The sequence below is a fragment of the Panicum hallii genome, chromosome 8, assembly GCF_002211085.1.
Source record: "Panicum hallii strain FIL2 chromosome 8, PHallii_v3.1, whole genome shotgun sequence".
In the NCBI taxonomy this organism is placed as follows: domain Eukaryota; kingdom Viridiplantae; phylum Streptophyta; class Magnoliopsida; order Poales; family Poaceae; genus Panicum; species Panicum hallii.
Genome location: NC_038049.1, coordinates 13562085 through 13577179, shown reverse-complemented (window position 1 = coordinate 13577179; position 15095 = coordinate 13562085). Strand labels below are relative to the sequence as shown.

The following is a 15095-nucleotide window of genomic DNA, read 5'->3' as shown; positions in this document are numbered from 1 at the left end:
AGTGCAACCAGCTAAGGCCAAACCTAGAGATTTATCCCCAAAAGTTAAGGACACATGGTACTCGAAAAGCTCGCTAAGGCCTCGTTCGGTTAGGCCGGATTGGCCCGTTCCCGGCCTCGTTCCACCTGGATTGAATCGGCCTGTAATGGTCGTTCGTTTCGACCGGACCGGGAAATGAAACAGGCCCGGAATGGGCTTCCCCCCTTTCCACCGCCCGGAACGAAACCCTACCTCATACCCTACGGATCGATTCCTGCCCACTCGCGGTCACGCGGAGCCAGTGGCGCAGGCGGTGGACGGCGCGGCACATCCCCGACGGGGACGGCGACCACCTCCCATTTTTCATCCGCAGTCTCCGCCGCCTTCTCGCCAGTAAGCCGTCAACTTCTCCTCTTCTCTCCCTCTCGCGTTTCTTGGTTCCGGTGGCCGGTGGGCCACGGCGCAGGCCGGGTACGCGCTGGGGCGGCGGGCGTCGATGGCCTCCCTGGCCACGGTGCTCTTTCTCATCTTGTGCTATTGCGCTGTGTGGGACGTCGCTGGCGCCGTCGCCGCACTCCGTGCGCTGCTGAGCTTCGGATTCCATCCAATGTGAACTGATTCCATCCGTGCGCTGCTGAGCTTCCACATTCCGTGCGGTGCTGAGCTGTGCTGTTGATTTGCTTGGCGCGAAGATGATGAGTGAACTGATTTTGCGATGATTCGAGCACATCGTTGGTGGTTGGTTTTGGTTAATTGCACGCAAAGATAATAGATTGTTCTGTGTAGGTGAGAATTACACTCTAATTGGAGATAAAACGAGGTGTGAAGTGATGCGTTTGAGCAATATTAGAAGAAAAAAAAGAGAAGGTAACAAAAATGGGCAGCGCACCTCTGTTAATATTTTTAATGTTTGTATAAGCGGGTGGAGCTGGTATTTTGATGAGGATTAGTTGTGTTCTCATAGAAATTATTCTTTTTTCCCTGATGGCACTCAGGACCGTTGATGCTAGTTAGAACTTATTAGTTCTACAATTGCAAAGAATTTCTTACCATGAAAGCAATTTTGTTTCATTAGTGATTGAGAATGCTAATTCCAATTAGACTAGTGGTGTCTTACTGTTTTGTTTGATAAAATGAAACTTCTGCAACTTGCTGTCAATCACATTTAAAGATACTATTGTGGTGAGAAGTTCAGGTCTATAACTATGAACTTTACTGTTTTGTTTTCTTACCATGGCTCGTTGGATTTCAGTTGGCTGGGAGGGTGGACCATGTTTTCGTGGACTACTTCGACAACAATCCCCATCAAATCTGTCGGGAACAGGTTGTTAATTAATAACAGCAAAATTTAAATTTCTTATCAATAACAATGTGTGCTTGGAAAGTGATTTCAAATAATCTGACTTTCCGATAAAGTTTGTTTGCACTGATGTTCAGACTTCTGGCTGCTTGCAATGTTTTAAACAGAAACGACCCCCTCCAAGCGCACCCAGAAGACTTTGTGAAGGAGCAGACTTTGTGAAGGAGCTGAAGACGTACTTCGCAGACGTCGGCGCCTTTGAGCTGCCAGAGGAAGAGGTCTCTGACTCTGAGCTGGAGCGAGAACTGAATCTGATCCCAGAATATATGACTTTTCTTTTTTTTTCCTGTATAGAAGTAGTTTACTAGAATCACGCAGATCCATAGTAAGAGTGTGATGGTAGTTGAAGCAAACGCTGCTGGCAGGATGATGGTTGCTGGCATCAGAATTCAGAACTGATGTTCCTTCTTGTCTTTGTTTGCTTCGCTTCAGTTGCTTGGCAATTTGGAACCAGGAATGGTTCCTATCCAGACAAATACATTTTGTAGGGGATGGAATGGTTCCTGGATAGGATTTGAAGCAGACCAGGATCGAGTGAAGGAAGGGGATTCACTCGATCATGGCCCTGAACCGTTCCTGGACGGGAACGGATTCAAAATAAACGAACGAGGCCTAAATGGTAACCAATACTGTGTTGCCACCCCTCACTTCTGCGGTCAAATTTTACATGCCTCCGAGTATTAGCCAGCTGCAATCAGCCACAAACTACATAATATAAGCTACTACCCACTTAGGTATGACTAAATCCCCTCAATGCCACTAGAGATTATACGAATTCCTTGAGGGCTATTAAAATTTCTTACTTCCCTTGACTGCTATTATTTAAAATTTGCATTTCCTTAAATGCTATTTTCGTCACATGCCGTTAAGCTATGATCCACTGACTAAATGGACCCAGTCTGTAAAGCTATTCCGTCTGATTCCTAGGACATATCTACCCCTCTTCAACTAATAAAGTGGGTACACAGTCACTCTGAGATAGGGAGGTCTAAGCCTTATCTGTTGGCATGTGTTTAGTTTAGGGACCAAATAAGATGGATTGGGTCCATTCATGTTTTCGGTTGGGTTGAATCCACCTCGTGTTTGGTTGAGAGGATTTATTCTAGTTTTTTATTTGGTATGAAGGATGAGGTGGGGTGGGATGGATGGCAATTTAACACCGTTAGTACTATTAGGTGTGGGACCCACATGTCATTGACGGGACCGACCTGTCATCAGCTGCACGTTCTTCTTCCTCGGGCGCACATGCCCATCATAGCGCCATCCACTGGCCGACCCCATCTCGCCGCTCAGCTGCGCTTCCGCTCGGCGCGCGCCGGCCGGCTGCCTCCACATTCGTGCCGGCCTAGCGCTCGCCCCATGGCTGCCATCGTGTCGCGCTGGCCGCCCACCCTACGGCCGCCACCGCGTCTCACCTTCCCGCCCACCGCTAGCCCTGCGGCCGCCTCCATGTCGCAGGGCTGCCTCCGCGACTGTTAGGAATAATCACGCCATGGTCTGTTCCGGGGTGCGTGAGTCCGTGTGTGTTATGTGTCGCGTTGTGTTCGTGCGCGTGGGCGCCAGCAGGGAGGCTGCGGCGAGGTCGGGCGCGCCACGCAGGTGCGACACGTTCTGGAGTCGAGGATCATGTGTGCGTGCCTGTTGCAGTTTGGATCACGGCTGTTTAGGGCTGTTGATCGTGTTGGAGTCTAGGTGCAGTACTTGCACATGTTTGTGCCCAGGCTGCTGTGGGGATAGGGTCGTAGGCAGTTAGAAGTCTGTGGAGTGCATGTGTGCATGGAGCCGGTCAGCACGGAAGAAGCCGCATAGTCCGAGATGAGCGGATGGCTCTCACGGTGTTTGTTGAGCGCGTCGTGCTGATCATGGCGTGAAGACCGGGTGAGTGGAGGTGAGCTCCATGGTGCGTCCCTGGTGGTTAAATACACCATGTACTCCTAGTTCAGTATTCTCGCCGAGTCCGTTTTTTATCAATACAAGCCAAGATACAGGAGCTTGTGCTCCGCGGCGTTCGTCGCCGGCAAATCTTGTGTGTTGTCTCCAACTCCGGCGAGCTGATCGCGAGTGTGTGAGTGAGGGCAAGGCCAACAGCGACGAACGGACGCCTCCACGTCACGCAAGTCTGCCCGCCTACATGCTGCATGGCCGCCACCCACTTTCATGCCGCGCTGGCCGCCTCCTGCCTGCCGCTCGCCCGTGCACGAGACGGTGCGAGCTGCTCGCCCGCACGAGACGGTGCGAAATGGGTCGAAGTGGGTCGACCCATCCGTTTGTTTCAAGCTGATAAAACGGATTGATGCGGAGAATATTTCCATCTGAATCCGTCCCAACCTATATGAAATCGCATCTAAACCTAGGGCTACGTGGGTCGAACCCATTCCAACCCTCTTCAGCAGGACGTCCAAACACATGCTTCAAAAACCAAAAACCCTCTCCCGGACCCACCCCCATCGGCAACGTGCGTGCAGCTGCATGGAGGACGTGGGTTGCCGTGCATGAGGCGAGAGCTACATGGCACACGCGCCAGGACGACATGCACATCCCCCCATCCGGCCATCACGAACCATATCTGATAGTCAGAGCATGAAGCAGTGAAGAGTTGAATCGAGAAATGGTGAAAAAGCTCGGAGGCAAGGACCTCAAAATCGAGCACATTTGGATGAACTTAGTGGCCAATGGCTTGAAAATTGAACAGAACGCCGATGATTGAAGCTCCTAGTGCATCGAATCGAGCTCCATGCAGCGGCTCCAGCAGCTTTGCGGTCGCTTGTACCAAACTTTTCTCTCCTTTTTCAATCTTTTATTGTTTCAGTTTTCAGATGAGACCATGGAAGAATGCTTTATTTTTTTCAGCCAAATGCTGTTGTGTTGACTGTCATGACCCGGCGGGCATCCAAGAAGAAGCGTCGTCTGCTCGAGAGAAGGGAGCGGAATATGGCGCGCATCATCGATGATTCATATGAGAAGTAGTTGGGCCGTGCGCCTTGGGCAGGCTAGTGGGCCGTTTCGGCCGAGTTGTATTCCTTAATACAGCCGACTTCCAAATAGGGAAGTTGATTCTCATAAAACATTCTAAGCTTCTGAATCGTAAGCTATCCTTGACGACGCCCCTACCCAAATTCTCCATGTTCTTTCCCTGATCTGCTCTTACCTTCCTGATTCTATCTAGCTTTCTGAGTGCGATCATAACAATTGGTATCCATAACCATCTTCCCCACATATCCCCCAAAATTTTTTCCAATCCATCCAGTATTGCGCCCTGGCGCCTCTGCGTAAGCCCACCAAACTTCAGACTCAAATGGCTTTGTTGCTTGAGGATCTCGCGACCAAGTTCGAGAGCTTCGATCTTATGATGAAGAAGGTTCTCGACAAGGTCACCAGGTTGGAAGCGTGGAAGTCCTCCACGGACGCATCCATGGACTCCCTTCTCAGCAAGGCGAACAACACCGCATCGCGGCTGCAGCAGCTGGAGTTGGCGCCGCCTCCCTGGCTGCAGCCACTTCCGCATCAGCCTTCGCTGCCCCCGCCACCACCCCCGGCGTGGACCGACCCGTTCGACCTCAACCTTGCCCCGGGACAAGCGGCGCGCTCTTCTACGCCAACTTTGGAGCGGCCCAGCAGGCACCGCAGTGATCATGGGCACCGGGATGTTGGCGGTGGGATCCTGGGATCCCATCCGCCACGGCCAGTCATGGGTATGCCTCACAATCCCTCACCTCGTTTCCATGATTTCATTCCTAAGTTGAGTTCTTCTGCTGTTCGTTCGGATCCTACACCAAAAATGGATTTCCCCAAATTTGACGATACCAACCCTGAATTGTGGAAGGACAAGTGTGAGCTCTTTTTTGAGGTGTATGGTGTGAGTGAGTCTTTGAAACCTTGTTTCCCGGCTCTCAGTTTCTCAGGCACAGCCGAATCATGGCTGCAGACCTTTGAGAGGCGTGGCAGAGTTGGTAGTTGGGAGGAGTTGCATAAGGCCGTGTGCGAGCGCTTTGATAGGGACCAGTACTCCTTGCATATGCGCCAATTAGATTCACTGTGTCAAACTGCATCGGCTGATGAGTACCATGCGAAGTTTGAGCAGTTGACTCACATCATTCTGTTGTATAATCCCAACTATGTTGATACCTTCTTTGTTGTTCGCTTTCTGAACGGGTTGAAACACGAGATCTGGGCTCCTATTGTTTTACATCGCCCAACAACTGTGGATACTGCGAGTGCTCTTGCCTTGTTACAAGAAGAGGAGTCGGAATCTCGCAAGCATCATTATGGGAAGCATGAGCAGAAGGATCTGTCCAAACCCAGTAGTCGGGTTTTCACTGCTGGAATAAAGCTAAAGCTCCTTTCAAGAAGGATGAACTGAAGAAGTCTGACAAGACCATTGGGGATGAAAAACTGGCAGCACTTATGGCTTACCGAAAGGCCAATGGCCTCTGTTATACATGTGGTGAAAAATGGACTGGCAGGAACCACAAGTGCCCTGATCAAGTGCCTATTCACATGCTCCAGGAGCTATTGGATCTGTTACAGGTGATTGATCATCTGACACTGATTCCAGTGATGAGGAACAGGAAGTCACTGAAGATTGTATGCAGAACAGTCCCACTCCTCAGGAATCCAAGGTCAAAAGAAAGACTATGAGGTTTTCTGGTTCTATTGGCAAAAAGGAAATTCTCATCTTACTTGATTCGGTCCAGCAGTAGCACAGTGTTGTTCTGCTCTATTGCAACCTTGTGACACCATGCAGTTTTCTACAGCTGATGGGACCCCAATGGTGTTCGATTCATGTGTCCCTGGTTTTCATTGGACAATTCAGGGTTATTCCTTTGCTTATGATGCAAGAGTGCTTCCCCTCAAGTGCTTTGACATGATAATTGGAGCCGATTGGCTTGAAGACCATAGTATTACATGGATCCATTGGAACAAAAAGTTGATAAAATTTCCTCTGGGTGGCAGACGTTTGCTGTTGAAGGGTATCTCGGATGATATTGCTTCCTGTAAGGGTATCAGTATAAGAAAGCTGAAGGGACTGATGAGGAGGTCTGCCATTACACACTGTGTTGAACTGAAAAGAATTTCAAGTAATAGTGAGTTACCTGTTGTTCACTCTATTGCTGAGGTAATGTCAGAAGATGACACTTCTGTTCCACCAGAAGTTGCTCAGGTGGTTACCAAGTTCCAACACCTGTTTCATGAACCCACTGCCTTGCCACCACAAAGAGAGGGTGATCATCACATTCCCTTGATACCTGGAGCACACAGCCTGTGAACATAAGACCCTATAGATATTCTCCCCAGCAGAAGAGTGAGATTGAGAAGCAAGTTCAGGACATGTTAAGATTAGGTGTGATTCAACATAGTGCTAGCTCCTTTGCTTCCCCAGTCCCGCTAGTCAAAAAGAAAGATGGTAATTGGTGTTTCTGTGTCGACTACGACACCTCAATGCCATAACTATCAAGAACAAACATCCTGTGTCCATTGTGGATGAATTGTTAGATGAGCTTACTGGTGCTCAGTGGTTCACTAAGCTGGATTTTAGATCAGGGTACCATAAAATCAGGGTGGTTGATGGAGATGAGTTGAAGACAGCTTTTCAAAAGGAAGCATTTCATCAAAAGGGCAATGCCGCTGCTCGCTATCATCATGGTTCAGTGGAACTCTCCTTCATCGCTATGCACCTAGGAGGATGAACAAGATATGCGCCGCCGCTTTTCATCTGCTCCAGCTTGGGGTCAAGCTGCCTCTCAAGGGGGAGGAATGTCATGACCCGGAAGGTATCCAAGAAGGTGTGTCGTCTGCTTGAGAGAAGGGAGCGGAAGATGGCGTGCGTCGTCGCTGATTCGTGTGAGGAGTAGTTGGGCCGCGCACCTTGGGCTGGCTAGTGGGTCGTTTCGGCTGAGTTGTATTCCTTTATATAGCCGACTTCAGGGAAGTTAACTCATATAAAACATTCTGAACTTCTGAATCGTAGGCTGTCATCCTCCTACTCCTGACGACGCCCCTCCCAAATTCTCTCTATTCTTTCCCTGTCCTACCCTTCCCTTCCTGATTCTATCTAGCTTTCGGAGTAAGATCATAACATTGACATTTAATGCTTATCCAAATTCCAATGCAGCAGCAGACTAGCAGAGGCAGGCAGGATTAGGCCGAGGGGGACTTGGTTTGATCAAGGAGATGGAGATGACTCAGTTCATGAATCTGGTTTTGGTGCCTAAGATTTTGGCGAGCGGGGAGGGAGATCTGCTGCTGAAGCTCTAATTCATAGAGGTGTGGAGGTGTGGAGGTGTGTCCGTGCGTGAGGTGCTCTGCTCTTGGTGAGGAAGAAAGGGGGATAGTAGAGAAGGGAGAAGAAAGTGAGGGGTGTTGGCGTTCCGTAGCATCATCCTCAAGACGGTTAATCCTCGGCGGCGACGTCAGAAAACACCGTGTGGTATTTCTTACGTCATAGATAAATCCGTAAGTGCACGGAATACTGTTGTAATATTTTATCTTTGAGTAATCTCAGGTGTCGTATTTATATTTCTGCAAGGAAGGCGGCAGTTATGGAATAGGTAAGTTGATCATAAATTCTTGCTTGGATATTCAATTGCATAAATAGGGGCCAGATAATATATGGATAACGAGGTAGTGTGACACACAAGTTACTCAAGCTCAAACACTTAGCAAAGACATTAGGCAGGGGGAAAGGAAGAAGAAAGCTACCTTGGGTCTTATGTACTTCTATCTAAGGGGCTGTTTGGTTCGATGCCTCACTCGCCTAGCCTAAGGTTAGCCTGTTGCCTAAGCTGTGGCACGTCTAATGTAGCTAAATTTAGGTACGTGTTTGGTTCATGACCACGCCTAAAGTTAGGCATTTAGAAAAAAGTGTGGTAGCAGTTTGGATGGCTGCCACACCTACAGTTAGACAATGTGTGGTAGCTGTTTGTTTTGCTACCACACCTAAAAGCCACTTAATTCCTTTCCTCCTTCGTTAATAGGTGGATGATCTGTTTAGTTCTACGCTTCTCTTTATGGCTTCTTTCATCTATCTGACATTCTCGGTTCTATAATCTTTAGTTGTCATTTCTTTCTGCTATTGGATGTCACGGATCCTTGCTGCAACATATTTGTCATTTGTGAGAATTGTAAATTTAACACCATGGTTAGAGATTGCCATGTCACATATAATTTGGCTCCCTTCTCTCCTTTGAGGTTCCATAGAGCACTGTAAGTTCTGAGCAGAGTATGGACAACTCCACTGTATGAAAACTGCACTGTATGGACACAAGGTCACAACAACAAAGCAACCCAAATATTTTTCTTTTACACAATAGGCATGTGAGCAGAGTTCTTGTCCAGCATAGTCCAATTCAAATAACATATAAGTTGGATACTAATGTAGCACTGTCCACAAAAGATCGTACCACTAGCAAAAGTACGTGAGCACCACCATACTATCATCATCTTAGTTCTACAGAAACTAGAGCAGCACCATACTACCATCATCTTAGTGCTAGAAACTATATGAGCAGCACCATACTACCATCATTTTAGTGCTACAGAAACTATATGTGAGCATCACCATATATCTTCATTAGCTGTCATATATCAGCCTAAAAGAAAATCAAAAGAAGTGCCGTCATTGACACCATCCACCTTCAGTTAATTCTTGAATGAGTCTACAAATGCAAAACAGCTCATTTTAGCAAAGTGCAAACAATGAAAGTAATAATGTATGAACTGAAACATATATCACCTGGCACTTAAACAAAATAGCAGCCAAGCACATAGGGAATTACAGCCCCGAATCACTGAGAAATTTGAATACCCATGATTGAAATGTCATCTCAGCTGAACCGGATAGAAAACCACGCATACCCTTTTGATCCTTATGTGCTAGAAAAGTTCCCACCATCAGCTTTTGATCGGTAGTTAATGTCATATTTTCAAGCCTTTGCCACAAGATAGCATCAGAATTAGGCATATGTGGTGGAGCCGGTGCTGGCTTCTTGAGTTCTTGTTGAAGGGTCACCAAAGTAGTTGCAATCGTATCCCCTATTTTTGACAACTGACTTTTCGGTCTCACATCTCTCTTGGCTGGTTTACCCTCAGCTCTAGGACGCTTCATTCCAGAGCTAGATGAACTACCATCGCCAGTTTGGGATAAAAAGCTAGTTTGCTCATTTGTAGGAGAAGGCAAAGTGTCAGAATCATCACCTAGATCATCTTGAGGTTGAGCATAATTTGAAAAGTCATTGCATATGTCATCATTCAAGTCATTGTCTTCATCATCTTGTGTGTCATTCATGCAATTAGCGGCATCCATAGCAAGAAAACCGTCTGCATTGCTATTACGGAACAATTCTTGCATTTCATTGTAGAATTTGATAGGCTTAGAAAGGAGCCTTCTTACTCTAACCTGCACAAAGTAACATATTACTTAGTTGTCTAAATTACATTAAAACAGTAAAATATTAACAAAAATACATTGAAAAATAGAGAGCACCTGTAGTTTTGCCTTGTCTGATTCAGAGATAATTACCATAGACCTTGTTGCATCAAAAGTGTTACCACTCTTAGCTAAGGCTGATGCAACAAACTTTCAATTTTCCTTGTAGTGTCTTAGATGTCTCTCAACTTGGGTAGCACTTACCCCCATATTGAATTGTCTATTCAATGCTTCTGCACACTTGAAGTGGTGCTGTTTTTTAAGCTTGAAACCAGCATGTTGATCCTTTATGAACTCAATGAACCAACCAAACATAAACTTGGTTTGATCATCATCCCAAGTGATGGTCCTCTCACGAGCGGAGCCATCACCTTCAACCTTTTTTTTCTCTTTTCCTTTAACCATATCTGTACTCAAGATCAACAAATAAAAATATAGCAATGCAACAAAACAAGATCTGAATACAGCCGCTTTATATAGCTAATCAATAGCAACTAAATGCAACCATCAAATACAAGTACACAGGGTCTGAATACACCATCCAATACAAGTAAATAGGTCTGCATGCAACCACACACGTCCAAATACAAACACACAATACAAGTACATAGATCCGAATACAAGCGCACATTTGTTGGGCTCAAATACATCAATTTTGATCCCATTCATCCCACATTTGTTGGGCTAACTGATCGCGCATATTTGCCCACAGCTAGTTGTCTATATTCATATCACCATGGGAACGGTTGCTCCTTGGAAGAGTTGCAAACCATGTCTCATCATCATAGACATAAATATCAGGACCCTCGTCTATTATAAGGTTATGCAAAGTGCAGCAAGCTAATACTATCTTTACTTGAGTTTTAAGAGGAAAAAATGGCTGACTTGTTAGTATCTTAAATCTGTTTTTGAGTGTGCCAAATGACCGCTCAACAGTTGTCCTAAGGGAGGAGTGACGAAGATTGAACAATTCCCTTGGATTCTCTGGTCGCCTAGTCCCCTGAAACTCCTTAAGATGGTACCGAACACCTCGATACAGAGGTAATATACCAGGTCTATCAGCGTAACCAGCATCAGCTAGAAAATAGTGACCTACAATTGGATTTAGCTAAAGTTAGGTAATATTTTTTTAAGGCAAAACACTAGGCATCACTTATGACTTTACTAAATACCTTCTGGAATTTTTAATCCTGAGGGGCGTGACAATGCATCTTGTAGCACATAGGAATCATGAGCTGATCCTTCCCATCCAGCCAAGACATATGTGAACCTAAGATCAAAGTCCATGGCAGCTAACACATTTTGTGTTGGATAGTGTTTTCTACCTCTAAACCTATCCTGCATATATAGAGGAATCGATGCTAGGATATGAGTGCCATCCAGAGCCCCTATACATTTCTAGGAAAAATAAAAAAAAGTTATTCTATTAGTAGGTACTACAAATTAACGAATATAAGATTAAATTCTAATTACATATGTATATGTGACCTTAAAGTATGGGTGAAATCTTCCTGGGCTGTTGGATATTTTTGGATGTGTCTCGGTGGTTCTCATGGTAATGACGTCGCGGGACAGAATGCATAGAGCATCTAGAACAGCATTGAAGTATCTACTAACTGTCTCTCCGCAACGCAAAAATTCAAAGGCAACCGACCTATTTGTCCATCTATGGCCAACAAACTTCATGAACATAGCAAGCTGCTCTTCAATAGAGACGTTCATACTGTCTTGTAACAACCCACGAGACCTTAAATGGTCACATATCCTATGGAAAACGGCTTTACGCATACGCAACTCACTAATACAATTAGCCTCGGTCCCATTATACAAACGGTTGAGACGCCTTTCCCTTTCTAAATCTCTTTCTAGCAAAGAACCATATTTGATGTACCTCCTGGACAATCTATTTTCTTGCAACTTGTACCATAACATAACAACGCAGATTGCCATGCAAATAAGAATCCTTCTTCTTCGAATTTCATAATAATAGCAATACTCAAGATACAGCATTTTTTCACCCATCTATACAAATTATAAACTAATTAGAATGCATACAACTCATGCTTATACAAGTAGAGGAACGAAAATATACCTTGGAGAAGTTCCAATAGATTGTCCTGCTCAATAATCCCTGCTCAGTAATCCCTGAAAAAAGGTAAAAGCCACAAAATTAGTGAAGCAATTTGGAGCAAATCCATGGAGGTACTGCACGGCGGCGCACAGAGCTGGGCGGCCCCGGCCATGGCAGAGCCCCTGCCTGCACGCGGCGCCCCTGCCTGCCGCCGCCGCCCCTGGCCGCGGCCCCTCTGGCCGCAGCCCACGCCATGGCCGAGCCCCGCGGCGCCTCTGGCCGCAGCCCACGTCGTGGCCGAGCCCTGCGGCGCCCCTGTCAGCCGCCCATGGCGCCCCTGGCCGCAGCCCATGCCGTGGCGGCGCCCCCCTGGCCGCAGCCCACGCGGTGGCGGCGCCCCCCTGGCCGCCGCCCGCGGCGCCCCTCGCCGCTGCCCACGGCGACCCTCTGCCCGCACCCCTCTGGCCGCAGCCCCGCGCGATGGCGGCGGCCCTCTGGCCGGAGCCCCGCGCCATGGCGGCGCCCGCTATCTCCCCGCTGCAGCTCGTGCCGTGGTGCCGCCGCCGCCACGGATCCGCGACCTCCCTGCCCCGCCTCCCGCAGCAGCTGCAGGCCACCACCGCCACGGCCAATGCGCCGCCGCCATGGCGCGGAGCCGCCGCTGCCTGACTCCCGCCGCGGCTGATGGTTCCCCTGCCGCGGCTGCCGGGTCGTGCCGCCGCCATCCATCGCCGCATCGCGCGAACACGCCGCCGCAGCCGCCATCTATCGTCCCCATCGCGCGAACACGCCGACCAGAGGGCTCGACCGTCGACTGGCTGCGCCGTCCCCTACCCCCATCTTTTCCCCAATGAGGTGAGGCGCGACGGGATCGTACCTGGAGGAGCTCCGGCGACGGCAAGATGGGGAGTGCGGCGCGACACAGTGGACGGGGAGTGCGGCGCTCGTTTCGATCGCCGAACGTTAGGCATTTTTTTTGTGAGGCGAAGGGGTGCCGGCCTGCCTAACTTCTGCGGCATGCCTACGGTTAGCTGCGAAACAAACGGGTGCCTAACGAGGTGTGGCACGCCTAACGTTAGGCTGCGGCAAGTTAAGCGTCGAACCAAACAGCCCTTAAATATACAGCTCATACTATATACTCATATATATACACATATATATACACATGATTATCCTCAGCTCTAGGCTCCCAGGCACTACCGGGAGAACCGCACAAGACTAGCAGAGGAGCCACCAATCCACTTGGCTACTTTATGGACCTCCTACCACAACTACCCGAACGGGAAAGATTACGCTGGACGGACAGGGCTATCACCACCTGCCGCCTACCTCAACTAACCATGGGATCGAGCTGTATCCGGAAACACTAATTAACCTACATACCACGTCTACATTAAAGAGCGATACTCTAGTATCCCGCACGGAGCCCCCACCCTCCAGATGGACAGATATCATACTAGAGTAAACATACGAATAACGGAACCGTTGCTGTGACACTAGATTTACTCGTCTAATCATGCAAGGCATAAGGTACAAGTATAAACTAATCATATATGTCTGACACCGCAGAATATAAACTATGCGAATATATAAATCTAGAAGATAACTCTATTAAAGAATTCCGAGTATTACAAAGGAGAGGAAGAGCAAAACTAATACCGAACACTCCTAGGCAACCTCGGGAACCTGAAGAAGAGCTACTTCACCTAAACTCCACTGTCTTAAGGACTAAGCAAGAGAGGAACTTGAGAGAGAGCAACTTGAGGTGTGTCTTCGTTTGGAGCCCCTCCCCTCATATTTATAGGTGTGCCCATGGGGTGCTCCTGCCGTGCAACCAGCTGAAGCTCTGCAGAACCGACCTTGGGAGCCAATGGGGAGGTCACACGTCGAAGAGGTATGGCGGTGGAGCTGGTTCTGGTTCGGACGAACCAGGTGGTTCCCACCGACCTCAGTTTCGCCTAGGTGATTGACATGTGGGTCCTGGTCACTCCTGAGTGTGGTTTGGGTCTGTCCTAAGTCGGTTTCATGCTCTGATGGGCCTTTTGATCCATGTGAGGCTGAATAGTGCATTCTAATTGGTCGATGCTCTTTGCGTTGGATTCAAGGATGTGCTTTCCCTCCATTTCTGCTCAATTTTTTGCATAGCATTAATTTCCAAGGTACATGTGGAAATAGCATTATTCTTAGATAAATATGTGGGTGAGGAATGCTAGTTCTCCCAATGTTCTCATCAAATTGATGGTCGAAATTGGTTTATAACGAGCGTCAACATGGGGCAAAAGCATCTCTTCTATAATTCTATTGCAACATAACGGAAGTGGCACATATCGGAATGTGATTTTAAATAGTTGCAGTGAAAGAAAATGAAAAATTTTAATGGCACATACAATTTCTAGTGGCATTAAGAAAATTTACTCTTAAGCATGCCACCTAAGCAAGGGCACCCACAATGGTTATAGTAAGCTGCTCTCTATAAGAGATGACACCTCACATATAGATAGTATAATAGATACTTCTTCCAACGGTCTCAGCATGCCTCCGATGGATCAAGCTTTGTGACTATGGACGCATTCTGTGATAGTATGGCGACGTCTATTGTACTTGCATGGAATTAATGTAATAGTTTTTTATTATTATGAACATGTCATTAAGGAATATTTGGGTGCGAACATTGGAACTATCATATATTTGTATTATAATTTATGGAATATTTGGTTGCAGACAATTAACTTTTATAATCTATTTGTATTTTATTTTCCCATGAATATTTTATTTTGTATGTGTCAGCGTCAAGGGAACAAGGGTCCCCCAGCCATGGACAAATCAAGGATAAATAGGCTAAAAGACTCTCCTAGCGCATTAGTAGTAATGGGCTGAACTGAGACGCCTCCTAGAGGACCCAAGGCCGTGGGAGGCCAAGCACCTCCACTGAAAGGGGCGGTTCCTTCGTGGAGAAGGGATCGCCTAACGATGCATTTAATGTGCCCGCCCTGCTACAACAGAGTGAGGCCCGTGGGTAGCGCGCCTTCCTTGTAAAACAACTTGATTGGGGATGAGGGCGCCTCGACCTTGGCGGTGTCCCCCCTAGGGAAGCACTGGTGGCAGCCCGTGCGCTCCCACGCCACCCCCCCCCCCCCCCCGCCTGAGAGCAGAGCCCCGGAACACCCAAGGGGAAGTGGATCGATGAGCTAGTCAGTCTCGTCGGGAAGGCGTGCCCAAGGCCGGGGTCTCAAGGCTCCCGCAATATCGCCGGAGATCCC

General features: G+C 47.8%; 2 protein-coding genes and 1 long non-coding RNA gene across 3 annotated transcripts; 1 reads left to right on the top strand and 2 right to left on the bottom strand.

Annotated features, from left to right (window-relative positions):
* Positions 1-302: 302 nt before the first annotated feature.
* LOC112903357 lies at positions 303-1923 on the top strand. The gene is made up of 3 exons (XR_003230790.1): positions 303-372; positions 1232-1303; positions 1447-1923. It is a non-coding gene; the product is annotated as an uncharacterized LOC112903357 (long non-coding RNA).
* A 7187-nt stretch (positions 1924-9110) lies between these two features.
* On the bottom strand, positions 9111-9686 carry LOC112902187. Its single transcript, XM_025971121.1, has one exon. The coding sequence runs from the start codon at positions 9684-9686 to the stop codon at positions 9111-9113; it is 576 nt and encodes a 191-aa protein (XP_025826906.1).
* Positions 9687-11885: 2199 nt separating this feature from the next.
* On the bottom strand, positions 11886-12572 carry LOC112903618 (spidroin-1-like). The gene has a single exon (XM_025972862.1). The coding sequence runs from the start codon at positions 12570-12572 to the stop codon at positions 11886-11888; it is 687 nt and encodes a 228-aa protein (XP_025828647.1).
* Between the last annotated feature and the right edge of the window lie 2523 nt (positions 12573-15095).